The 26,181-nt window shown below is 42.1% G+C and overlaps 1 protein-coding gene across 1 annotated transcript in view; it reads left to right on the plus strand.

The window, feature by feature from the left end:
* Positions 1 to 8,326: 8,326 nt before the first annotated feature.
* The window catches only part of HFM1 (helicase for meiosis 1), a 50,627-nt gene continuing 32,772 nt past the window's right edge, over positions 8,327 to 26,181 (plus strand). Inside the window, exons 1-6 of the mRNA XM_033151616.1 lie at positions 8,327 to 8,425; positions 9,838 to 9,950; positions 20,600 to 20,642; positions 22,746 to 23,005; positions 24,626 to 24,670; positions 25,274 to 25,344. Coding sequence (XP_033007507.1) covers positions 8,364 to 8,425; positions 9,838 to 9,950; positions 20,600 to 20,642; positions 22,746 to 23,005; positions 24,626 to 24,670; positions 25,274 to 25,344 — 594 coding nt within the window. The 5' untranslated portion in view covers positions 8,327 to 8,363. The remainder of the gene's footprint in view (positions 8,426 to 9,837; positions 9,951 to 20,599; positions 20,643 to 22,745; positions 23,006 to 24,625; positions 24,671 to 25,273; positions 25,345 to 26,181) is intronic.

Below are 26,181 nucleotides of genomic sequence, written 5' to 3' on the forward strand. Positions count from 1 at the left end.
AAGCTACCTTCTGGGAAGCTGCAGCGATGCGACTGACTGGAGGTCAGGGGAGTGGTGCCCCCCCCCACCATGCAATCCACTGCTGAATGTCCAATATGCTGAGTGCCTATTCCTAGCACTTCCCATCTGAGCTCCATTAACAGTCCAATAGCATCCATTAGTGACGATGAGCTCCGATTACAAGACTTTCTATTCTTTCTGATTTGTTAGGGAAATGGGAGGTGGTATTTTTGTTTCAGTTTAAGTACTATTTTCTAGCCCTGCCGTCACAGAGCACACAATTAGTTTGGAAAGAGAGTCAACACAACACAACATATTCCAGTGGGAATTTCTGAAGGGTGTCGCTTGGTCCTGGATCTTAGACAAGACAATTGAAAAATTGCTTTTGACAGTTTTGTAAACAACTTTGGGGAAAGCTCAACAGTTTGGGGGGGTTTCCTTAAAAACGCTTTTGGGTTGTCCTGGTTTTTACTTTTTGAAATATGCCAACCTTAGACAAGGAAATAGACAAGGGAACAGAGGTGGAAAATTTCAAGAGTGGGAGAGAGTACATAATATTCCCCACCCCCACAAGATGCTGGTTATCAACTATTGTTCTGAAAACAGACAATATCATAATTTGTTCTTTAATTTAGGCCTTGTTCAGCTAGTGGAGGCTTTTCTCCATACACCTCTTGGAGAGAACCTGCTAACGGAAAAGTACTGTACTCACATCCTTGTTGATATTTGAGAATAATAAAAAGAGAGTAAAGAACTCCATACATAATGTTATAAGAATTATAACAAAGGTAAAAGACCATAAGCCACTGCTCTAGATTGAGTATGCAAATTATAAAGTTTACCTTGATGGGTTTTATCCAAGGAAATGTTTTAATAACTTTATCAACGTCAGAGGTGTCATCTGATATTTCTCGTGAAATATCGAGACTATCCTTTCATCTGTGTTGTAAACACATCAGCAAGTATGTAGCATGTCTTGACTTTGAAATGCTGTCACCTACTTTCTGTAGTGTTGTCAGCAGTCATCTTGTTATAAAAGTGTTTCGTTTCCAGCTCCATTTCCTTTTGGTAGCGTCGACGTACCTCATTCTTCTGCTGTGTTCATAACCTCTTCTGTTTTTATCAGAAATTTAATATGACAGAGTTTCTCTTTCCTTTTGCATCATGTTGTTTTTCTTTGGTCCTTTGCTGTCACCAAGGCAGTTGTGCTACTTTGAGGCTACATTGAGAGTGTTTAGCCAAGTATCTTCACTGTATTTTGCCAAAATCGCTGCAGGGATTTGAACACAAGTGGATCCTTGATGGTGTGATCTCCCGAAGTTTCAGTCAGCTATTTTCTTTTAATTTAGAATATCCCCAAGCATGAATGCTAAAATGGAGCACTTACTTTCTTTTGGGTAAATTGCTCACTTGAAATGTGCACATATAGTTACAGGCATTTAAAAAATACATATACATTCTCACAAAACTATGGGGCTCACAAGACTGTATGCTCTTCCAAAGATATTCATGCAGATAGAAAACTAGATGCCAGGGCAAAATATATAGAATCCTAGAATTGTAGACTTGGAAGGGGTCCCAAGGGTCATCTAGTCCAGCCCTCTTGCAGTGCAGGAGTCTCAACTTGATCATACATCACTTCACCCCCAGAGGGTCACTTCATTGTCTCTTGAGACCAAGGCTTTTTTCCAGCTGGAACTCACTGGAACTCAGTTCTGGCACCTCTCAAGTGGGCGCCATTGCCATTCTAAGAGATATAGAACATTTTCTTTTATTATATTTAAAATTTCAAGTGACCTGACTGGGAATAAACTGTTTTTCTTTTCTAAATTGCACTAAAAACCACTTCTGGGTTTGAACCATCTTTTCCCACACCTGCACTCCAAGCAGTACAATTGTGGATCTCGTTTTTTCACCATAGATAGATATACATTCTGTACCAAATCCAATACCAAAAAGAGGTAAGTCCCAGAAAAATCAACATGCCATGTTGGAACCAGGAGTTACAATGAAAAAATGGTAGCTATCAATTAATCAACTGGGGGATGGCTTAGATTTCAGGGCATTAGGAATGCATCAAATGACAAATTGGTCTTGGGGTTAATCAAGTTGAGAACTAGAATTCTTTCCAGTGCTGCAAGAATACAAAGAACATCCACACGGGTTGGTGATACTCCATGAACCCTAGTAGTTTTTTTATTAGAAACACGCAACAGTTTAAAACAGATCCTAGGCATCCCATGTTTGCATGCTTTTTGCATCCACACAATGTTGTCATCCAAGTGACAGCCTGAATGTCCTCCCCAATTATTTTGGATTGTCTCACAAGCTCATAGCTGTCAACTTTTTCCTTTTCTTGCGAGGAATCCTATTCGGAATAAGGGAATTTCCCTTAAAAAGGGGGGAAAGTTGACAGCTATGCACAAGCTTTCTTTGTTAGGCATTGCAAATATAAAGGTAAAGGTAAAGGACCCCTGAAATCCAGTCGCGAACTACTGTGGGGTTGCAGCGCTCATCTCGCTTTACAGGCCGAGGGAGCCAGCATTTGTCCGCAGACAGTTTTTCCGGGTCATGTGGCCACCATGACTAAGCCGCTTCTGGCGCAACGAAACACCAACACCAGAGCAGCGCATGGAAACGCTGTTTACCTTCCTGCCGGAGCAGTACTTATTTATCTACAGTACTTGCACTTTCTATGGTGCTTTCGAACTGCTAGGTTGGCAGGACCTGGGACCAAGCAACGGGAGCTCACCCCTTCGCGGGGATTCGAACCGCCGACCTTCTGATCGGCAAGCCCAAGAGGCTCAGTGTTTTAGATCACAGCGCCACCTGCGTCCCCAAATATAGGCCATCATAAAACACACACACACACACACACACACCCCTATTTGGATTTTCCTTATCTGTGGATAATATGATAAGGTAGTGGTGGCAGGGACACAAATTCAGCATAAAATAGCATATTACCCAACTGTGGATGCAGTGAAGTGCAAGATGGTGAATGTTCTTTAAAATGAATGTAGTGATGTTTTGCTGGGCACCGTCAATCACCACAGCCCCTACTTCTGTTGGCGACGTGGTCCTCCGTGGCCTGCTGGCAGATCTGGGCATGGCATACACATTTTTGATTTTTTTTTTAACCAATTGTTTTATGTAGGCCTGGTATATTGGGAAATTTGTGCCTTGAAAATAACCATTGGCCATGCACAATGGGTCTGAACATTGTGCTTTCCTGTTATTTGTGAGTTCAACTTCTCTGTTGTTTATAATTTTATTAGTATTAGCATTTCTTAAAGTATTACTTGCGAGAAAGACGTTTTACAGTTGGAAAGGTATGTTTTAGCTGTTAGCTTGGAGGAGCCAATTTTGACAGAGAATGTAGAAAAGTGTAGGTTGCCCTCAATTGTTAGGCTATTTTTTTATTTTTATTTTTACAAAAATGCCAAAAAGTGCAACATTTTGATGGGCTCGTCTTACATCTAGGCAGAGTGCCGCCTTTCAGAAATCCCCCCCTGGACGTCAATTCCACCTTTGAAATCCCAGTAATGTCCAGGAAAATCCAGTCGTATGGCAGCCCTAGTGGGGGGGGGGATCCCAAAAATGAGAAATAAAGTAAGCTCAAAGCCATTTAGAATACTGGCTTCAAAACTTGGATTTCCTAAGTGGGCATGAGTTAGTGCAGTGCTGCATAAAATGTATGCTCAGCCTCTGGAGAGGGGAATGTTGCATCACTCCTGGGAGATTCCCTCTGGCTGACATACAAACAGTATTGGTGGGGTCCAGAGGGACCTGTATTTAGTTCTCTTAGGGCCCAATTTGGCAAACGCTTATGCACTTGACTAACTTCAGGAGAACTGTTTGCATGCGTAAGCTTATTCAAGTGCATAAGTGTTTGCAGGACACAGCGATCAAAGGCCGGGTAATAAGGTCAGTAAACATCTTTTTTTAAAATGGAAACAGGGAGAAGATCGTTCCCTGTTTCATCCAAGCAAATGAACTGTATTGCTTGCATTTTATTTCTTGTAGGAACTGAAAAAAAACTGCAGGGAACTAAATTTTTAATTTTTTCTCCTTGACTTGAGTTGCTGTTTTTCATTTTAAAAGAAACTTGGAAGAATAGGTCATTAAAAAACCCCAAAACAAAACAGGGTCTGAGCGTTCAGAAGAAGACAAAGTGGAGAAAAGCTATTCAGGTGGCAACACTGCACTGGAGAAGGAAAAAAGCAGGCAAGGGATTCTTCTAGTTTGCAGGTTTTCTCCCAAAACCATGGAGTGCAAATGGTTACTCCCTTCTCCCTTGCCAGCAATTTTTGATAGGGTGGGGGGAGTTTGCTTGTACTTGAGGTCATGTTGCAGTTTGGACATATTGGCTACATGAAACAACACTTTAAACTTTTAAGTAGGGCTGCCATACCTTTCCTAAGAAAAACCTCAGCATACCAACAATTGCCCATTATAAACATGCAGGGAGGAAAACCACCCAACTATTTCGAAACAGTTATGTGTAACACTTACCGGTAGTTTAGGGCTGATTTTCCCAGACATTGCCAGGATTTCAAAGGCAGAATTGGCGTCTGAGGGGAACTTCTGAAAGGTGGTGCTTTGTTCTGGATCTTAGACAAGTCAATTGAAAAATCATGCTTTTTGACATTTTTCTTTTTAAAAAGGTCAATAACTTTGAACAATTTTGGGGTTCCCCCCAAAAAAAGCTGAACAACTTTTGGGGTGTCCTGGTTTTTACTTTTTGAAATATGGCAACCCAAGCACTGGCGGAGGAAGATGAGTGCGGGGGGAGCGCACCGCCCCTGGCAGCGCGATCCATATAGGGTGCCATCACAGCTGCCCCCCTGTCCACGCTGGGTGCCACACCCCTGCAGGCGGCACACCCTGCCCCCGGGATGCGCAGCAACCCCACCCCCTCCTGCTCTCTGCTCCCCTGGTGCCGGAGCATGAAGCTCCACCACTGAACCCAAGACAAGGGTCTCCCACAGATGAGGGGAATAGAGGCGGAGAATTTCAAGGGTGGGAGAGAGTACATGTTTTTTTCCAATATGCTGGTTATCAACTCTTGTTCCGAAAATAGGCAATGTCATCATTTGTTCATATGACACCATAACAATAACTGCTACCTAGTAATTATCTGCATGAGAAGGAAATGATCCTGTTATAGGTCCTCTTTCTCATTTCTTTTGTTGTCTTTATAACTCAATCAGTGTTTTTTGGCGTTGAAAAGAGCCTGTGTTTCTTTACTCAGTGGGAAACTTCTTCAGAACTTCTCAGGCTTTTAACAAATTTGTACTTGGATGGGACATGTCTCCTCCTATTGTTGCATGGACCATTGACCCATGACTGTCTGGTGTTCGTGATTTTTCTGGTAACATTGCTCCAGAACATACAGGTTTATGGCTTGTTATGTGATCTCTGTGAGTCAAAAAGACTCAAAACATATGGCTGATCAGATGTTAGGCTTGGGGGAAATCAAAAATTAAACTGTCTCAGAGCTGTTGCGAGGCTGCTTTGCTATATATTTTATGCGATTTCCGTGTGTTGAGGGAGATGACATCTTGGGAAGAGACTCTGAGGGAGGGGGGGAAAGAGCTCTAAAAAAACCTGAACAGTTTGTATGGTCGCTTTAATCTTTAAAGTCTGGTCAGCTAAAAGCAGATGTTGCAGATGAAGATGGAAACTTGCCTGAGGCCAAAAGAATTGGAGAGCACCCTTTCTGAAGGTAGAAAAAGAAAAAGGGAAAAGGCAACTGCTGTCTGAAACTACAGTGGACACGATCCAATCAAAGGTAAGCACTTTTACATCCCATGGATTTCAGGCGAGACTTTTTAAACTCATGCTTAACTCTCACTGTGAGATCAATGGCTTAAAGGTGCTTAACTCTGACAGGATTGTGTCCAGAGTATTTATATACATTATAACATATATATATATATATATATATATATATATATATATATATATATATGTAAGTTTATAAAGTTTTATTAGCTGTAGAGTTCATAAAATATATAAATACAACAGAATTGAAAATAGTTCAGGTTTTTTTGTACTCTAGCATCCTGAACAACTCCTTATCATCAGGAACACTTTATAGAGTTGCCATACGTCCGGAATTTCCCAGACATGGATATGGAATACTGCAGTCAATATGGAATACTGCAGTCGACAGCAGTGTCCAGGCAGAAATCAGTAAAATATTTTTTTGCTGATTCCCCCCCCCCAAAAAAAACCAGCAACTCAAAAATGGTTTTTTTGTGATTTGGCTAAAAAAAGCTCAGCAACTTTGGACAAAGCTAAAAAAAAGTTCAACAACTTTTCTGTCCAGGTGGGAGTGGTAACTGTAAAATATTTGGCTTAATAAATCTAAGTGCGCGCACACACACACACACACACACACACACACAGTTGGGTTGACAGCTATGCATCTTCATGAAGTATCCAACACGCCACGCAAAACTAGGTAGATATAATATAACAATAGATTCAACATAGCCTGCTGCTATGTGAAACATAACTGCAGACTGATTTGAAGGTACTGTATATCCAGAAGAACGGAGTACATTTATGACTTAAACTCTGCATGGGACGCAGGTTGCCATATTTTTCAGGGGTGTGTGGGACAAAGTTGTTGTTGTTGTTGTTGAGAGGCGTTTATCATACATGCTTAAAAAGATTGAAATGGGGACAAACAGTTAAAAGAAACTATAAGGGAGGGAGCGTGAAGGAGCACAGGTCTTGCATTTGGGGCCTAGTCTGTTTCAATCACCAAGTGTATAATTCTGTATTCCACTATCCTGGGTGCTTTAGAAGTGCCTTTTCATATTACCCACGTTTGCTCTTCGAATCCTGCCGCACCAGACAAATGGTATTTTTTCCAGCTAGTAAAATACTCCTAGCTTTCCTGCTAAACGGTTAATTGACAAAGCGCTCGAAATAGTGTAGTACCTAAGTCCCCCTTGTGCCTCCTTTGGGCTTATCTCATCAGCACTCGGCTCAGTTAATACCTTTGAAACTATTTGTCTCTCTCACATATGGGCACCAAATAAATTTTAGCTATGTTCTGGGCATAAGAAACAGAGGTGAAGGAGACATGTTTTTAGGGCTGCCATACGTCCTAACTTTCCAGGACATGTCCTGAAATTCGCCTCCAGAAATGGCACCCTGCATTATTTTTCGGGGGGAAATGGGGGTTAAATCGAAAATGCCCCCCCCCGCTCCAAAACTCAAAAATTCTTGTCAATTTTACTAAAGAGAAAAAAAGCTCAACAACTTTGATTCCCTAAAAAAAAAAAAAAACCACGCAACAACTTAAGGGCGAAATATTTTATTCCATGTTTGGAGATACAGCAACCCTACATATTTTGCCTCCTTCCCCTTTGTTTGTCTAATAAGGGAAAGAACAGCCTCGGCTAAGGAACTTAATTTCCCTCTCTGCTTTTATGAGGGCATTCCCTCTTTCCTTTGCCTTTGACTCCTGATAAAAGCTCCTTGAAAAGCGGCAATCTTTCTTCCCTCTTCACTCGAGTAATAAGACAGCCAGCGACGTCCATGTTGTTGGACGACAAACAGTGATTTGGAGTGGCTGGCCTGTTCTCCTCAGGTTTCACTATTTCAGGCTGCTAGTAGAGACTTAAGGAAACAGCTTGAGGGAACATTTGATTTTAACGTTCCCTGCTTGGGGTGAGAAGGGAAGGTTGTAGCCTAGGGGCTACGCTTGGCCAAATATACGGAGCCAGACACACCCTACAGACATAGACCATGGTACAAAATGGTCCTTATAATTCATGGGGTGCTGCTTTTAAGCAGTCCTTCCTTCGGGGCTCGTAAATCCACTCTGGATGGATGGGAGTTGCATGTCCCCCCAAGGACAAACATTGTCTCCCTCAGCCAAGGAAAGGGCTGTTTTGCAAGAAAGGAATATATATATACATATAGTGTGTGTGTGTGTGTGTGTGTGTGTACACAAATATACATATATGTGTGTGTATAATGTATGTATGTATACATGTACATACACACACACCTGTACAAAGGTGAGTTGGTGAAATATATGGAATTTCAAAATGGCTGCTTGCCACTCTGTTCTGATTTTGCTCTGAGGTGAAAAAATGACACAGGGGGGATATTTGAATTTAAGGCTTCCTCGGGTGGAAGTTCTAAAGAATATAATATAATAATTAAAAAATACAATGTTATAAACATAATAATATCCTTATTGGGTTGAAAAAGCTGATATACTTACCTGGCAGGGGAGACACCTTGATCATGAAAAAGCTGGTATTCCTTTGTCAGTATATTGAAATAATTATAGTTGTCTTTTGCAGCTTTTCTAAGAATTCACCTCTCTTAATACAATGACAGACCCTGCCTTTTCTTTGGATAATTTGTTTTTTGAAGGACCAGGTACAAAGCAAAAGTAAGTTTGCTGCAGCTGTCTCCCACAAGTTGCCCCTGTGATTTGGCAGTGGTAGAAGTTGAGGGAATATTTTCTGGCTCTGGTATGTTTTCTGTAAAATGAGATAAAGGTTTTTTGCTTTTAAAATAATAATATTTTTTATTAATTTTCAAATATTTACCCAATATTGTTACAGTTTTGCCAATGTTGTTGTTGTTGTTGTTGTTGTTGTTACTTATGCCACCCTTTACCCAGAGGTCTCAGGGCGGTTCACAGAACAAAATCAAAATATAAAACCACAAAATATATAATCAAAATAAAAACAACAACCCAATAATCCTCCCCACAAAAAAACACATTTTAAAATTATAGGCCTACAACTTCCAATTAATATAAAAATAATTCCAGATATTTCCAAATTTATACAATTTGATCAAAGTGGTTTCCTACACTCCTTGATTTTTGTCCAGTTCTTATATTGCTGCAGTTCATTTTTTTTATTAACTCTGTTGTCTCTTCAGATTGTATCACTCTTTCGCCTTTACTAAAGGTTTTTATTTTCAGCAAACCATAAGCTTCTCCTTTCCTGATTCTCTCAGTCCTCTATATTTCAAAGAATAACAAAACAAAACAAACGCAAGATAATTAAATAAATTGTTATTCTAAAATATTCAAGGGGCTACCTACCTCTATATTGCAAAGAATATAGTGGTAGGTAGGCCCCTGGAATATTTTACAATAACAATTTATTTAATTATCTTGCATTTGTTTTGTTTTGTTTGTTATGTTTTTTTCAAAAAGGTTTCTGTAGCAAATGATTATGATAACGTAAGTTAGTTGTGCAAGATAACATAGCAACAGGACATCTCAGCTTATTAGGAGCCCTAGGGTGATATCAGATGTTTTCCCTTTGCTGACTGAAGGCATCCAGGAGCAAATTGGGGGGAAGGGATGCAATTTTGCTTTTTTCTTCTGTTCCCTACAACCCCACCCAAATCTGCTCTGGCCTCCAGAGCTAGGGTTGCCGTATTTCAAAAAGTAAAAACCAGGACACCCCAAAATTCCCACTGGACGACAATTCAGCCTTTGAAATGGCAGCCCTATCCAGAGCAGATTGGGGGTTCAGTGGGGAACGAGAATCTAAAAATAATTCTCTCTCTCCCCCCCCCCCCTGTTTTACTGACTTATTTCAGAGGAGAGGAAACATTGGCTATCTGCTTTGGTTGTGTCCCAAAGCATACCAAATTCTCATTAAACTGAGGTGGGTTAACAGAAGTCAAGATATAACACGTCCCCCCCCCCAAAAAAAGTGTAATGTTAAAAGGCATAATTTAGAAGTGACACAACAGTCAATATGTTCGACTGTGGTTTGTCATTAATTTGGTTGGAAACACTTAATGTTTTTTCACTTCATGTTAATATGTTGGAAACAGATATCTAGAAAATGAAGAGCCAACAGACTGGTATTTTGCACCTGTTCCATATGCATTTGAAATTCCACCTACTCAACAGCTACAAATGGAATTGGGAGGGAGTAGCCAAAAAGGTAGAATGTTTTGTGATTAATTTTTTTAATAAGAGGAAGTATGGAATTTAAAAACTGCTGTATTTTTCAGTGTATAAGACACCCCCATGTATAACACAACCCCTATTTTTTTGAACCCAAAATCAATATTTTAGGGTTGTAAAAATTAGGATGCCATATTTCAAGAGCCAGAGCCCGGACCTCTGTGCATTCACCATCCGTGTATGAGATCACCCCCAATTTTTGACCTTTTTTTTTCTTTTAGTGAAAAGCACCGTCTTATACATGGAAAAATATGGTAATATTCAATTACTCACTTTAATGGGGGGGAAATGCCTACTTTTACTGAAGTATGTTGAATCATGGGTGAAGTAGACTATATGTGAAAATGCATGACTGTATTTCACACATCTTTTCTTTAAAAAAATAACAGCCATAGTGCTGGGTGTCGGAATACGTTTCACGGATCCGCCATGGATTTATATTTATTTGGTTATTTAATGAGGTTTTCGAGAACTACTTTTGGTGTAACTACGCGCGAAAGCGAAAGTGAAAGCATGAATGAATAGTGTGGTTCACTTATGAGATTAATCCGCCTTTATTTTATAGATCCGGTCATGTTCAAAGTTGTTAATGAGCGTTAAACTTGCTTCCCGCCTTTTTGGAGGGCAGCAACAGTGATTTTATTGGTTGAGGCATTGATGATGATGTCACGTTTGTTCCCTAATAAAAGGCAGAGGCACCCCGCTTAGGCTGGAGTCGAGACGTTCACATTCAGTTTTGGGTTAGGCACGTTCGTGCATTCTTTCCATTTTGCTTTAGTTGGGTTTTAGTTGAAGTCAAGTTTAGTTTAAGGGATTAGGAGCGGGCTGGATGGGTTGGATGGGTTTTTCTTTTAGTTAGAGTTAGATCGCGGAAGATCATTCGGTTTAGCCTTAGTTAGGTTTTCTTTAGGTTAGCTTAGGGCTAGAATTGCGGAAGATATTTCGGTTTTAGTTTTATTTAGCTAGCCTCGCGGAAGATTGGGCGCGCAGGGACTTTAAGCTTAGGAGAACTTAGCTTAGGGGACGAGCCTACGCGGGTTCTGCCGAAGCCACTAAAGATACAACCGGTGTCTGTCTTCCTTTGGGGTAAAAGGGGGGAGTAAAAGGTTTAAAGTAAAATTTTAATTTCTTTAAGTTGGTCCGTCTATTCAGAGTCAGGGTATATATTTTATTTCACGAGGCAACTTTTCACTAAGAAGGCAACTAGGAACTCACAAACCTTCGGAGTCATCAATTGGCTTACTCAACTTCCTTCAGATTGTGAGGCTTGGCCGGCGACCGTGCTCAAAAGCACGCGGAACGCTGGCCGCTTTCCCCGCAACTGGTACCTCGTGCATAACCAGTCCAAGGCCGTGCACGAGGAGCTCCAGCACCCAAACCCCGACAAGTGGTGCCCCGTGTGAGGCGAAGCGTAGTCGAAAATCGCTTCCACGAAGACTCCGGTTAAAGGCAACATATCGGAAGTGGCTCGGAAACAGATGTTGAGAGGTGAGGTATAACGGCCCGGTTTATCCAGGATTTCGCTGCAGTAGCGCGAATCCACCGCTTGCCCAAAGTAGTGTAAATAGAAATTGCGCGCGTGTATTTTGCCCCAAGGGGTCCCCGGGTAGAGCGGCAAGGAGTTTAGTGTAAGCCTACGGGCAGGGTAAGGTCTTCCCTAAAGCCTACGGGTGGGAAGGGTTTCTGGCAAAAGCCTACGGGTGCCAGGGTTTTTCGGTCAAAGCCTACGGGTAGGGCCGGTGTCTCCCGAAAAAGCCTACGGGTGGGAGGGAAAGGTTTTCTGGCTAAAGCCTACGGGTGCCAGGTTTTTCGGTCAAAGCCTACGGGTAGGGCCGGTAGCCCCTAGTAGAAGCCCACGGGTGGGGGTGGAGGTTTTCTGGCTAAAGCCTACGGGTGCCAGGTTTTTCGGTTAAAGCCTACGGGTAGAACCGGTGTCCCCTAGTAGAAGCCTACGGGTGGGGGAGGAAAAGTTTTTGGAAAGTGTTAAAAATGGGCTCCTCACTCTCAACTGCTCAAGTTAAATTTTGTGAAGATTTATTGTACCTCTTGAAGAGAAATGGTCACCCTGTCTCTGAATCAGAAGTAGAGCTTTTAGTTAAAACTATTGGGGAAGTTTGCCCTTGGGTCCCTAAGGAAGGAACGAAAGATCTAGCTTCATGGGAAAGGATCGGGTTAGAATTTATGGCCAACCCGAAAATCGGAATTCCTGTACAATTGGTATGGAGCAAAGTAAGAAACTGTTTTCAACAAATCGCTCCAAGAAATGTTTTGCTTAATGGAACAGTGAATTTAGGAAATACTACTCTTAACAGTGCCCCTGTGCTGCCGCTTGCGGTTGTGCCATTTTCGGCCCCCTCGCAGCAGCCAGTTCAGGCCCCGTTGTCGTACACACACTCGCCCTTGTCCAATTTGTCATTGCCAGATTCATTGCCGCCTGTGCCGGTGCAGCAGACGCCGTCGGCCTTTCAAGCCCCGCCGCGGACTGCCCCACCGCCAGTCGCTCAGCAGTCATCGCAGGCCTTTTACCAGCCAGCGATCTCAAGTCAGCAGCAGCCGCGGACCTCGCTCCAAGCAACGGTCCCGCTTCCTCCATCGCAAGCCGCGCTTTTGCCAGCGATCCAGCAGCAGCAGCAGCAAGCAGCCTTTTTGCCAGCAAACCCTGCTGCCCTGCAGGCCGCGCTCAAGCCAGCAGCTCCAGTTTTGCAGCAAGCTGATTTTCAGTCAACAGCGATCCAAGCTTCAATGCAAGCAGCACAACAGCAATTTACCAACCCTTCGGCACCTCCAATGCCAATGCAGATTCCAAGACAAGAGCAAAGCCAAACAATGATGATCCAGATGCCAGGACTTGCAGTACAGAGCCAACAACCTTATGCTCCAACTTCAAGTCAGCCATCTTGTCTTCATCCAACTTCAAGTCAGCCATCTTGTCTTCATCCAACTTCAAGTCAGCCATCTTGTCTTCATCCAACTTCAAGTCAGCCATCTTGTCTTCATAGTCAGCCATCTTCAAGGCATCCAGATGTCAAAGACTCTTTAGCACCATCTAGTGGCTCATCATTTGGAAAGCATCAAGAAGATTTAAACTCACTGATGCCACCTACAGATCCAACAGCAATGCAACCCATCTGCAGAACTCAAGCTTTGGAAGCAGCTTTGGGACAAATAGACTTTAGTGCTGATCCAATGCACATCTTTCCAGTGATTCGTGCTAATGGAGGACAACCTGCAAGATATCAAGCCATCCCTTTTGAAACACTGCGTGAACTGCGAAAGGCCATACGCGAAAATGGACTTCAAGCTCCTTATACTAGAAGTTTACTTGAAGGACTGTCCACTAGTAGACTTCTGCCATCTGATTGGAAGTTGATACTTCGCACCTTCCTGTCGCCTACAGACGCTCTTCTGTGCCTGCAAGAGTGGAAAGAAGTAGCAGCCAGACGTGCAACACCACTCGCCACAGAAGATATGCTCACAGGATCAGGACATTACTCCAATCTCAATCAACAGCTAGCCATACCTGATGCTGCACTCGTCACCATAGCAGACATCGTAGTCAAAGCTTGGCGCAGATTACCCAATCGCACAGATGCCAGCTCAGTATCAGGATTCGCTGCAGTTAGGCAAGGTCCAAAAGAGCCTTATGGGGACTTCGTGGATCGCCTGATTGTTGCAGTGGAACGCCAGATAGAAGATCGTCATGCCAGAAACATGCTGACAAAACAACTTGCCTTTGAAAATGCCAATGATGACTGCAAGAATGCCCTAACAGCAGTTGCAGCTCGTCCAGATGCCACATTGACGGAGATGCTACGCGTCTGCCAGAATGTTGGTACCCACTCCTACAAAGCACAACTCTTGGCAGCTGCGGTACAGATGCCACGTCAAGACAGCTCTACGCCAGTCAAGAAGTGCTATGGGTGTGGAGGCGATGGGCATTTCAGGTCGCAGTGCACGGCAACACCAAGACCTTCTGCCAAGCCACCAGAGAGATGTCCCATCTGCCAAAAAGGATTTCATTGGGCGAATGATTGTCGTCTGAATCCACCAAATACATCACCTACCTCATCTCCAGTTCAGGGAAACGGTTCTGCGGGCCGCGCCCCGGCCCCGGTAAAACAATAGGGTGCAAGTTCAAGAACATCATGAAGGTCAACCATCCCAGAAAGATGAACAACGCTACTCCTTATCCAGGTCATCAGGAAAAGAAGGTGATCCAGAGAGATGTCTACTCTTCAGATGTCCAGAGAAAAGATGTGACCTCATCAGAAATTCAGGTTCCAGAGGTTTCATCGTCTGCCTTACCTATTCAAAGGGTTCCAGTAGAGAACATAGCATTCAGCTCGCCTTCTGCTAATAGTCTTTCAGTTCCTGCTGATGTCAACCCTGCTTCACAGCAAGCAATCACAGTCAAGTCTCTGATCGCAGAATCGCCTTCAACATTGAAAAGACATCCTACTGAGGTCAACCTTGCAGCACCTGAGCTTTACTCACCTTCGAGTCAAGGTCAATCTGTCATTGAAGGACATTTGCCCTTGATGAAACAGCAATATCCAGGTAGCAACCCAGCTGAAGATCACTTTCCATGTGGCCAAAGAATACAAGTGAGTGAGCCAGCTCCCTCTTATGGAAGCTTAAATATCACTCCGGTTAGCAATGTCCACACCTTTGTGTCACCTCCAGCTTTTAAGCTCAGCCCGCCACAACCAAACAACTATCAGGAACAACAACTTCGACTGCCTTGTGTCAAAGAAGAGGTTCCATCCTGTCAGCTTGATGCACGACTGACTGAATGCCAGCAGGTTCAACAGCATCAGCAACTCTTGCCAACGGAAGAACCTCAAGTTTGCCAACTCAACGCAAAGCAGCTTCAAAGTTGCCAACTTCAGCAGTGCAAAAAACCCGAAGCCAAAAAGATGTCTTCAGACACTGCCAATGAGGAACAAGAAGAATCTTCTGTCCCAGGTATACCACTCTTCTTAACAGAGGACTGTTACTTTTCAAATCCATGGTTTGCTCAGCAATTGCCGACATCTATTCGTGGTCCATTCCCAGACACTTCAATTTGCCTTATTCTGCCTAGGATGGATCGCCTCCCTGCCACAGTCACATTGACTGCAGGCCTAGTTCGAATTACAGATTCATCGCAGTTGCTGATTCCAGGATTCTCAACAGTTCCTTGTGTCCTAACAAAAGGTTTGGAAATTGCCAGACTCTATTTGCTTACTTCCACGCCTACAGCTCCCGTAGATTCTTTGCCTCCTCAGACAGCAATGGCGCTAATCAAGATTACAGAAGAACGCCCTCACCTCGTCTTAGAAATGGGTGGACGAAAGGTCAAGGGTCTTCTTGATACGGGCGCAGATGTCACCGTTATCGCCAGAAAGGACTGGCCTGACCAGTGGGCAACGACTGTCACCCAGGAAGTCTTCGGAGTCGGAGGTTTCGAACCCGCCCACCAGAGCGTACATCCGATTACCTTCCAGTCAGACTCAGGCTCCATGGTGCAGCTCCGTCCACTTGTTATGGATGTGCCTATCACCCTTTGGGGTAGAGACTTATTGTCTAAAGCAAGAACTGTTGTCCATACACATTTTTGATGTGGGCCTTTGCATCAGCGCCAGTACATGCTCTTCCACTCACATGGAAGGAAGGACCCCCTGTATGGGTCGACCAATGGGCGCTGACGTCAGAAAAGCTCGCTGCAGCAGAGGCCCTAATCAAAGAGCTGCTACACCAGGATCGTATGCAACCCTCTACTCTCCGTCAATACCTCATGGATAAAGCTCCACAGTCATTGACCTTAGAGCGTTCCCTTGATAGTCTTAAAACTGTCCTTTGCAGAAAGCCTATCGTAAAGTTCTCCTGGAGAGTTTCACTGCTTGGTAAGGTGAATTCTCCTGTCTACAAGTTCTATTCAGCAGCATCTTCAAGCACTCTCACGCCGTTGAAGCTTTCCTTTGCTTCAGTGATCCAATCGCCAACCATGGGACGTTCCTTGCTATGTTCCGTGCTGTCTTTCGCATGGGCATTCTGTTGGCTGATTTTGAATGGTACTCACCGTGTCTACGGATTGCTGCCATCACTTCTTGCAGCATACCTGTTTCCAACCAAAACCGCAAACCCTTTTCACCTGCTTTCTGTTGCTCTCTACCTGATTGCAAATATGCTCCGCATCTCCCCAGGTATTCTTTTGGAGTATCTTTTCCTGCATCAGCCAAGAACTCTACTACAGGCTCTTCAGGCGGTTCCTCCTTGTGCTCAGGAGTACTGTCTTCCGCAAGGAATTCTTCATCTGAAGGTCAAGTCAGGTAACCCTTGCGTGGTACTTGCCAACCTGCATCTTCAACGGTAGCCCCTTGTTGCTTAATCCTTCTCAGCGGAGGACCGTCCTTGCTTTTGCGGAAAAAACTCCTATTTCCCACACCTTGTTTGTGTGTTCAACTCCCACTCTTCTCTAGAAGACACGCTGGACTAACCTTGCGTGAAATTCGATACTCCCTTTTCATCGCAAGCCGTGATTTCCAACTCTGGTTGTTAGCTACTCGCTAACTTCTCAACTTCATGTCAAGTGCAGTAACTCTTCAAAAAGTGCTCAACAAACAGTACCAGTTGAGTTCTGGGCAGTTTGCTTTACCCTCCTACTGCCTAGGCCTTTTGTTTGCCTCTGGGCGGCCTCTGGTTCCTGGCTGCCTGGATTTGTTCCAGTTTCACTCTTTCTCACACTCACTAGCAGATCGCTATGATTTGCTTGCTTAACCTCCTTTCTTCTACAGGTATCGTTGTTTCTTCAGAACTCAATGTTTCAGAACTTTCCTGAGCTCCATAAACCTTTTCCTGAGTTCCAGGACTATTTCTTCTACATGGTCGTGTGTAGTCAGAGAAGAAGACGACCGGCAACTCATTCATCGTCTTCATCTTTCTCTCCAGTGTATTTTGCAGTTCTAAAACTGTCCTGTACTTTTATTGTATTTACAAAGCTTGTATTTTCAATTTTGTATGCTTCTTGAAATATCCGCCTCGCAGATTACATGTGTTTTCCTTATAGCTTGGTAATTAATGATATGGATGTTTATATACATGAAACTCTTCTGAAATGGTTTCCATTTAGAGTGTCACAATTTTGATGATATGGAAATGTTTATGTAAGGTCAAAGCATCGTCTTTGTGCAGTTCTAGTCATAGACATATTCATGCATATATGTTTCATTTCAAGAATCTTAAATCTCCACGTTGTGCTTACAAAAGTTGTAATCTGAAATGTATGTTTTGTATAACTTATTTGAAATGCTTTCTTTTGTTCAAAGAATTGGTCACTCTCGGATTTGTTCAAAGTATATATGTCGAATCTGGTGGCATCCTACCCTTTTGGTACCCCTATTTTCTTTTAAAGAATCCCCCTCTATATGCTACCTTTTGGCAGTAAACCAGGTTCCCAGCTTTTCCTTTCACTCTATTTCCTGCTGTTGATGGGAGACCCTTATGCAGGTAGTTTAAATCCCATCTCGTTTGTTGCTGGAAACCCTTGCGTAGATGGCTTAAATCCTCATCCTGGCTGGGACACCTTTACGTAGGTAGCTTAAATCCCCTCTTGTGGCGAAAAACACTTGTACATAGGTGGTTTAAATCCCCTCTCTGGAATCGGACCCTAGTTCCCCGTTACCTGTGGTCGCTGTGGTAAGTCCAGAATCTACCTTCCTGAATTCTGTAGCCTCAGTGCCACAACCCTTTTATGTTACCTTATCCATTTTTCCTCTGTTTTCCAAATAAAAATTAAAAAAAATGGGGGAGGGGTCTGGGTAGGCCATGAAGCCCCAGCTCTAGTTATATTTTATTTTGGGTCCCGGATCGGGACCTCTCTTATGTTTGGGCAGTCGTTATCCGTTATTTTTAATTTTGGACCTGTATCAGGTCCTCTCTTGTGTTTGGGAAGTAATTTGTTGTTTTACGCTGCACGCGAAAGTATATATGCCTATGAAGTTAATTGTTGTTTTATGCTACATGATGTATATGCCTAGAAAGTTTATAGTGTATCGGATCGATCACCTTTTATGTTCGGCTAGTGGTTTGTTATTTTCATGACTTTATTGCTACATTATTGTACAAGTATTTCCTCCTATGAAAAGGTGAATATGGATAATGTTGGTAGTGCATATATCTAAGTCCATATCAAAACAAATGGTAATGTTTATGTCAGATAAATGCTTATGATATCTCTAATCTTCTTTATATAACTAAAACAAAAATAATTTAATTTAAAACAAAAAAAGAAAGATGATATGTCGGAATACGTTTCACGGATCCGCCATGGATTTATATTTATTTGGTTATTTAATGAGGTTTTCGAGAACTACTTTTGGTGTAACTACGCGCGAAAGCGAAAGTGAAAGCATGAATGAATAGTGTGGTTCACTTATGAGATTAATCCGCCTTTATTTTATAGATCCGGTCATGTTCAAAGTTGTTAATGAGCGTTAAACTTGCTTCCCGCCTTTTTGGAGGGCAGCAACAGTGATTTTATTGGTTGAGGCATTGATGATGATGTCACGTTTGTTCCCTAATAAAAGGCAGAGGCACCCCGCTTAGGCTGGAGTCGAGACGTTCACATTCAGTTTTGGGTTAGGCACGTTCGTGCATTCTTTCCATTTTGCTTTAGTTGGGTTTTAGTTGAAGTCAAGTTTAGTTTAAGGGATTAGGAGCGGGCTGGATGGGTTGGATGGGTTTTTCTTTTAGTTAGAGTTAGATCGCGGAAGATCATTCGGTTTAGCCTTAGTTAGGTTTTCTTTAGGTTAGCTTAGGGCTAGAATTGCGGAAGATATTTCGGTTTTAGTTTTATTTAGCTAGCCTCGCGGAAGATTGGGCGCGCAGGGACTTTAAGCTTAGGAGAACTTAGCTTAGGGGACGAGCCTACGCGGGTTCTGCCGAAGCCACTAAAGATACAACCGGTGTCTGTCTTCCTTTGGGGTAAAAGGGGGGAGTAAAAGGTTTAAAGTAAAATTTTAATTTCTTTAAGTTGGTCCGTCTATTCAGAGTCAGGGTATATATTTTATTTCACGAGGCAACTTTTCACTAAGAAGGCAACTAGGAACTCACAAACCTTCGGAGTCATCAATTGGCTTACTCAACTTCCTTCAGATTGTGAGGCTTGGCCGGCGACCGTGCTCAAAAGCACGCGGAACGCTGGCCGCTTTCCCCGCAACTGGTACCTCGTGCATAACCAGTCCAAGGCCGTGCACGAGGAGCTCCAGCACCCAAACCCCGACAGCTGGGTGCATCATAATGGCTTACCAACCCCAAGTTGCTATTCAACATAGGATGAAAATACCTCCCTCTCAGGTTGCTATTTGCTCCAGGAAGGAAGCTATCCAAAATGTTATCTGAAGTATTATTGGGTTGCTTTTTGTTATGCGCAGCAATAGAGGATTGAAAAGAAATAAAAATTTCATTTAAGTTTTTTTTTTAATTCTGTTTTTCTCATCCAACAAAAAAGCTCAGAGCTCTTTGGAACCCTACAAGCAGTAATGCAGGCAATAGGCCCATGGCTTATTGGAGAAAACAAAGCTTACGAAAGAGCACTTAGGTCAATGTGAAGGTGCCATTTTAAAAACAATATAGAAGCAAGAATGCATTTCACTCAGTCACCTCTTAAATTACTTTAAGGTAAGAAACAGATAGCCCCCACACAAAGGGATTATGGATTAAAGTGAATCCCTTTTACTTCCCCTCACAAAAAACTCCTGGACGTATTGGGATGCAATTTGGCAAGTTTAATCCACTTTGAAGGGGATTCTGTATCTCTGCATGCCATACGCTTTGGCCAAAAGGAGGAAAAGCTTCTCCATTATAGTGAATGGGGGAACACAATTCATTTTTATACAGAGTAGCTCTGGAGCTGATGACAGAGTGAAGCAGAGAGAAAACACAGGGTGTCTCTGGAACAGATCGGAATTTTTTATTTAAAAAAACACCAATATAAGTACAATGGTACCTCGGGTTAAGTACGCTTCAGGTTAAGTACGCTTCAGGTTAAGAACTCCGCTTAAGAACAGAAATCGTGCTCTGGCGGCGCAGCAGCAGCAGGAGGTCCCATTAACTAAAGTGGTGCTTCAGGTTAAGTACGCTGCAGGTTAAGAACGGACCTCCGGAACTAATTAAGTAACCCAAGGTACCACTGTATAGGCCAAATCTCGAGCCTGTGCATAACCATATGTAATAAATGAGGAATTTTAAGGATTGTCAAGCTGAGAAAGCAGAATAAAACATTGAGAAAAATGGCATGAAAATTATTTTCTTTTATGCATGTTTTGTTGAATCAACTTCTTGGTAGGCATCATATTCTACATTTCCTTTGGAAGTAGCTTGCACCAGATCAAATGACTTGCCCTCTTTTAAGAGCATTACTAAGGGATAAAATCCTAAATAGTCTATATGATTACTTTGCTATGAATTCTAACAGGCAAAAAGCCTATAGGAGTTCAGTTAGTGGAGGCAGGTAAGTTATTTTCAGGCCAAATAGTCTGGAATTGGTCCCATTGTTCTTCTATGACCTTGATTAATATGAAAACAGAGCTTGTTAACTGTCTTGTAGAAAACCTTTAGAAAATAAACTATTAATTAATTTTCCAGAAGAAGATGGTGATGAAAGTGCCTGCTCAACATTCAGGAAAAGGTAGGCTTTTTAAAGCCAATTATAATAATTCATCAAATATCAGAACCATAGTATTTTAGATACATTTGTCAAAGACTCAGTTTTTGATCTTTGAAATGAAAGTGCTTAATAGGGCTCCAGGCAATTGTGTTAATATTCTTTTGAATGCAAGAAAACTGGGATAGTTCCTTTCGGCAGTGTTTTAATACGGTAATTAGATTTGCTCTAGGCACAACCCTTTTTTACAAGGATTTAAACACAGGATTTAGTTTATTACTTTAGTTAAGAGGCAGCTGATGCACTACCAAACATACCCTTAAAATTCCATACAAAGACATGGTCCTTGGCAGCCTACAGATATACCAGTTTATTTTTATACTTTAAGCTGTCACAGGACATGCATGTAATCCAACTCCTTTAAGAATCAATCACAGGGTAATCATTACTTTAATAGGAGTGGACTTCACTCTTTGCCAGTTTGTTGCAGCAGACTAGAACTGTACTCTTCAGAAATGCTTCCTGAAAGTTCAGTGAACTCTTAAGATATTTTGAGTCTACTTGAAAGCTATCTAGGTGACAATGAATGCTGATTCTCAGCCCATTTCAGAGATGGTGCTCCTCTTTTTGGATGTGTAGAATCCAGTGGGTTTTCTTTAATTAATGACAATTACCATAAATATTGAAAGTAAGAACTAACAAGCAATGAACTACAAGTAAGCAGCTCTTTGAAAGGGAAAAGATTGTTGCACCCTGGCTACTTTTCCATTCTTCTTGAATTATTCCTGTCCATATGTTTATTTTTATATTTATTTATACACACAACTAAAATGCTGCTTAACATAAAACAACTCTATGCAGTTTGCAAGAAGAAGTAAAGTCATAAAATCACAGCAAAAATCTAAGAGATACATCAGGGGAGCTTTTTTTAGCCTGAGGGTTGCTTTCCTTTGTAGGCAATCTTCTAAGGACCACATGCCAGCGGTGGGTGTGGCCAGAGGTAAAGGTAGGCAGAGGTATGAATGCACATCTTTCTTTTGTACAGTTGGCTAGTATCTGCACACACTTGCACACTTCTCTCGGCCCTCCATCCAGACGAGCAAGAGCATCATCAGAGCTCAAGTACACATTCCAGCAAGACATGGATGGATGGGACCTGGGGATAGTTGTGAAGGCTGAAGGTCTTTGTTACCTGGGCCTGGTGTTCCCCATTTCTCAGATACATAGTAAAATGCTAAATCATAATACCAATCAGCAAAATCTGGAGAAAAAAATGTTTTCAACAACCAGAGAAAGTCTGAATAAAGAAATGGGTTTTAAAAACATGCCACATTTGATGCCTCCTGAATGGGGACAGGGTTTCAGAAGGATGGTGCCACTGTGGGCAAGGCCTGTTTCCATGATGTCATGGTCATCAGTGGCCTCATCCAGTGAACATATGGACCGTCTATTTCAGTATGAGTGAAGGTGCTTTGCTAGGTATCCTGGCATACTGTATCCCAGTCACAGTATACTCTGTGACATACTTTGAAATATGCAGGCAAAGCCAATGCATGTTCTTGGCGTCAAATGTAAGTGGTTTTGATGTTATGCTTAAGCAGGAAAAACAGATGTACAACATTTTCAGAGCAACGTATAAAATGGAAAGACACACATCTTTCCTGTGCAGCTGATACATCTCACTGTGGCAGAGATGCAAAACATCCCACTTTGGATGTTATGTTAGAAGTGCAAAGTCCAAAGCCACCACAAGTCTCTCCTCTTTCAATCTCATTGTTTCTTTTATCAGTACTCAGCTATTTCACTTCCAAAACAACAGTGAATTATCTTGGAGATCTTGGTCCATGCTGCACCACTAAAGGAAACATGGCCCACCAGCCCTGTATAATGACCAGCCCAAGGCTGAATTAACCCCTTGTTTCAGTTGCCTGCCAGAGACTGCAGGAATGGGTGTGGGGAAGCTTGGTGGGCCAAAAATTGTGCGAGCCTCTTTCAAGTAACAAATAACAGGTTTGGTTTTCAGCAGGTATTGGAAACAAAGCAATGTAAGCTGTAGTATGTAATTGCTATGTAAGTAGGTTGTAAATGTGTATATTATATGAAAATATCCCTTTGAATTTATTACAGCTTATTTAAACCAACCAATTATACATATGTAAATCCAAGCAACACTGAGAGTACCAATGCCAAGAGAGGAACGGACATGTACTGTAATATTACCAACAACAAAGAAATGAGGAAAGGAGACCCATGGAAAAATAATATGCAGTTAGCTCAAGATTCAGATTTTAATCTGCTTAGTGTAAATGATATTTTTTCTGCTTATGGAAATGGAATTGAAAAAGCACAGTCATTTCCTTCTGTTTCAAAGACTTTTAGGATGGAAGGTAAATTACACATTTTCTCTGTAATTTTTCGCTACAAAGGTATTTACAACACTGGCTTCATGAATATACATTATTCATAGTTATTGCATGAACAAAACTGTAGATGGAGTCAAGAAATACACAACAATCTGCTTGAGTAATATAAAGTAAGGAACATAGTCATATTCATATAGAAGGTCAGAAGCAAATTAGAAAAAAAAGATGTGAATCACAGAAAGGAACACCTAAGCCAGATAAGACTCAAGTAATTATAATGTGGTGGATTAAATGCATGTCTCAAAGAGCTTAGTGCTCTGCTATTTTTGAGGTCAGCCATGGGAACTGATGAAAAGAAAGCTATGCATTGTTCTTTCACATTTTCCTCTTCTGCTCCTCTCCATCAAATTTCATCTGCATATGCTACAGTGAAAAGTTTCTTCAGCATTTCACAAGCAATCCTTCTTTCTTCCCACACTGGGAAGAAAACCTATAGGTAATTTGAAGGTAAATGAGGGCAAGATATAAAGTCTGCTACTGCCAAAGAGCAGCGGTAGTCAACATGGTGTCCTCCAGATGAAGCTGGACTACAGTTCCCATCATCTCTGATCATTGACCATGACCATCTGTCATGGATGCTTTAGCTGAGATTCCTGCATTTCAGGGGGTTGGACTAGATGACTCTTGGGGTCCCTTCCAACTGTAAGATTCTATGATTCTATGATTGACCGTGTTGGCTAGAGCTGATGGGATCTGGAATCCAAAAACGTCTAGAGGGCCATAGATTCCCCATCTCTGATGTACCAAACCTTATTGCCCTGGCCCTCATTGCTAGACAAGGGACTTGAACTCTCAGTGTGGTCTGTGCCAAAGTCTTGAAAGACAAGGCACAGGTTACAAGATTTAGCAGATGTAAAAGAGGCACACATACATGGCTAGTGCAAGCTAGCACATGGGTCCAACAAGCAACATACCCCTGCCCCTTACTTTTGAAGAGACAGATAGGCACAGAACTTAGCATGGCCAGTGATCAGAGTCCCAGGACTGGGCACACAAATGGGCACTCCCCATGTGTTTTTGGGCACCGTAACGTGTTTTTTAGCACTGCGATCTCACACGAAACAATGTCCGGCTGGGATCTCACACATATTTGGGCGCTGTGCTCTTGTATGCAAGCACGGCCCCCAAAATGGGAAGTCTCGGACAGTTGATGGGTATGTGTGTGCAGACCACCAATTGGGAACCACTGCTCTAAGTCATTATTTTGTGGATACATTTGCTGTATTGAAAGATGTACAGAAACACTGTTGTAAAGAAGGGCAGTCAATAATTTTTGTCTGCAGTCCTAAAAAAGATACTGGCTATTTGCTTTCCTAGGTAAAGCTTTGGAAGATTGCAGCCTTCTACCCTGGCTTCAGATACCTCAACTGGTTTATCTACCTGCAGGATCAGTGTTATGCAACCTTTGCCAACCTGGCTGGGGCTGATGCTGGGCTTGCTTTTGGGGGCGGGGGGGGGGGATTGTAGTCAAAAATATCTGGAGGAAACAAGACTGATGAAATTACAGTACATTCAGCATTTTTATTTGTGTTTTTTATTAATATTGTTAATGGATGATGATAAAAATAAAGTTTCATTCACTAGGAACTACAGAAAAAGACTTGATTTTGAGACCTGTGACTGAAATCCGTATCCTTTTATGCACTAAAAATATAAAAGTAACTTCTTGGCTGTATATTATGTAAACATAATGTTTTTAAATATGCTTTAAGAATGTGGCTGGGGGACTCCCATATACTGCTTAAAAAGGAAATATAATTGAGGAAACTTATGATTGTAGTAATGGCCATGGTCCATTGAATGAAAAATTAACATATTCAAATTTTCTTAATCAACTAGAGTATGAGTATGCAGTTTAGTGGACCAGCAGCATAATGCTACCATAGCAGGCTTCAGTAGCACAACCATCATAGCACAACCATTTTTGGGGGTTTCCCAATAATGCATAATGCATAGGGTTGATTTGTAAATCAATATTTTGCATATGTTTTAATTTTTATTTCATTCCACCCCATATCGTTTTTTTCTTTGATTTTTTTTACATCCCCCCCCCAGCTCCAACCTTGTTAGAAATTTTCTATGTAGTTGAAGAACTGCTATTCCTCCATTTAATCATTTTCCAGACAAATGTTTAAAAGTGGGAAGTTTTATTTAAATCTGTATAAAGTACTTCATTGTGAAAGTTGTATCCATTCCTAACTAAATTATTTTACTCCTTAATATGACTTTAAGCTGCCCAGTTTAGAAATATTTTCAAAGAATTCCCTTATTTTAATTACATTCAGTCCAAGGCTCTGGATGATGTAAGTATGGATTATTTTTAACCATGCAGGTTTAATAATTATTTTTACACTTACGGCCATGCATAAAGAAATGTCCACTGCTAATTTCATAAAAGTAGTTCCTGTGACCCGCCAAGATTCATGGTGCTTGCCATCAAGTTTGGCAGCCGATTAGGGCAGGGCAGGGATCTGGTTGCAACCAAAGGACTGGATCCAAAACTAACTTGGGGAAAGTTACCCACCTATAAAATCACCTGACCCCATATGACTCCAACTTCAGTTTGTGACTGCAAAGCAACATTATAGCCATGGCTTCAGCTCCAGTGGAGAAATCTTCCTTTGCTTGCAGGCAAAGAAAGAGTTTGGTGTTCACCTAGAGTGTGCCCTCCCCATTTATCCTTTGCAGCAGCCATGCCTTGAACTTTCCTGCACCTGGTGTGGCTTATGAAAAATGGCTTGGCAGACTAACCTCCAACGTCTGGTATGCCTTAGTAGCTCAGCAGTCCAGAGGTTCCCCACAACCAGTGGTGACTGATGCCCACTGGGACACACATATGGCAGAAGGCAGGAAGGCCAATAATAGGCAGAGCTAATGACAAGTGGAGCTAAGTAATTCTAGTTTTGACTCATTCTCCTCCCTGCTGAGGAGGGCAACCCTGAGACCGAGGCAGAAGCTGCCACAGGCAGTGCTACCCCCAGACCAATTTTAAGTTGGAAAATAGGCAGGTAGGAACCTACTAAAGGCAGACTGAGATTTGTGGGGCCCTAATGGACCAGCCGCTGGACCATCAAGAAGGCTGATCGCCAAAGAATTGATGCTTTTGAATTATGGTGCTGGAGGAGACTCTTGAGAGTCCC

Source organism: Lacerta agilis, chromosome 6 (assembly GCF_009819535.1).
Source record: "Lacerta agilis isolate rLacAgi1 chromosome 6, rLacAgi1.pri, whole genome shotgun sequence".
NCBI lineage: Eukaryota > Metazoa > Chordata > Lepidosauria > Squamata > Lacertidae > Lacerta > Lacerta agilis.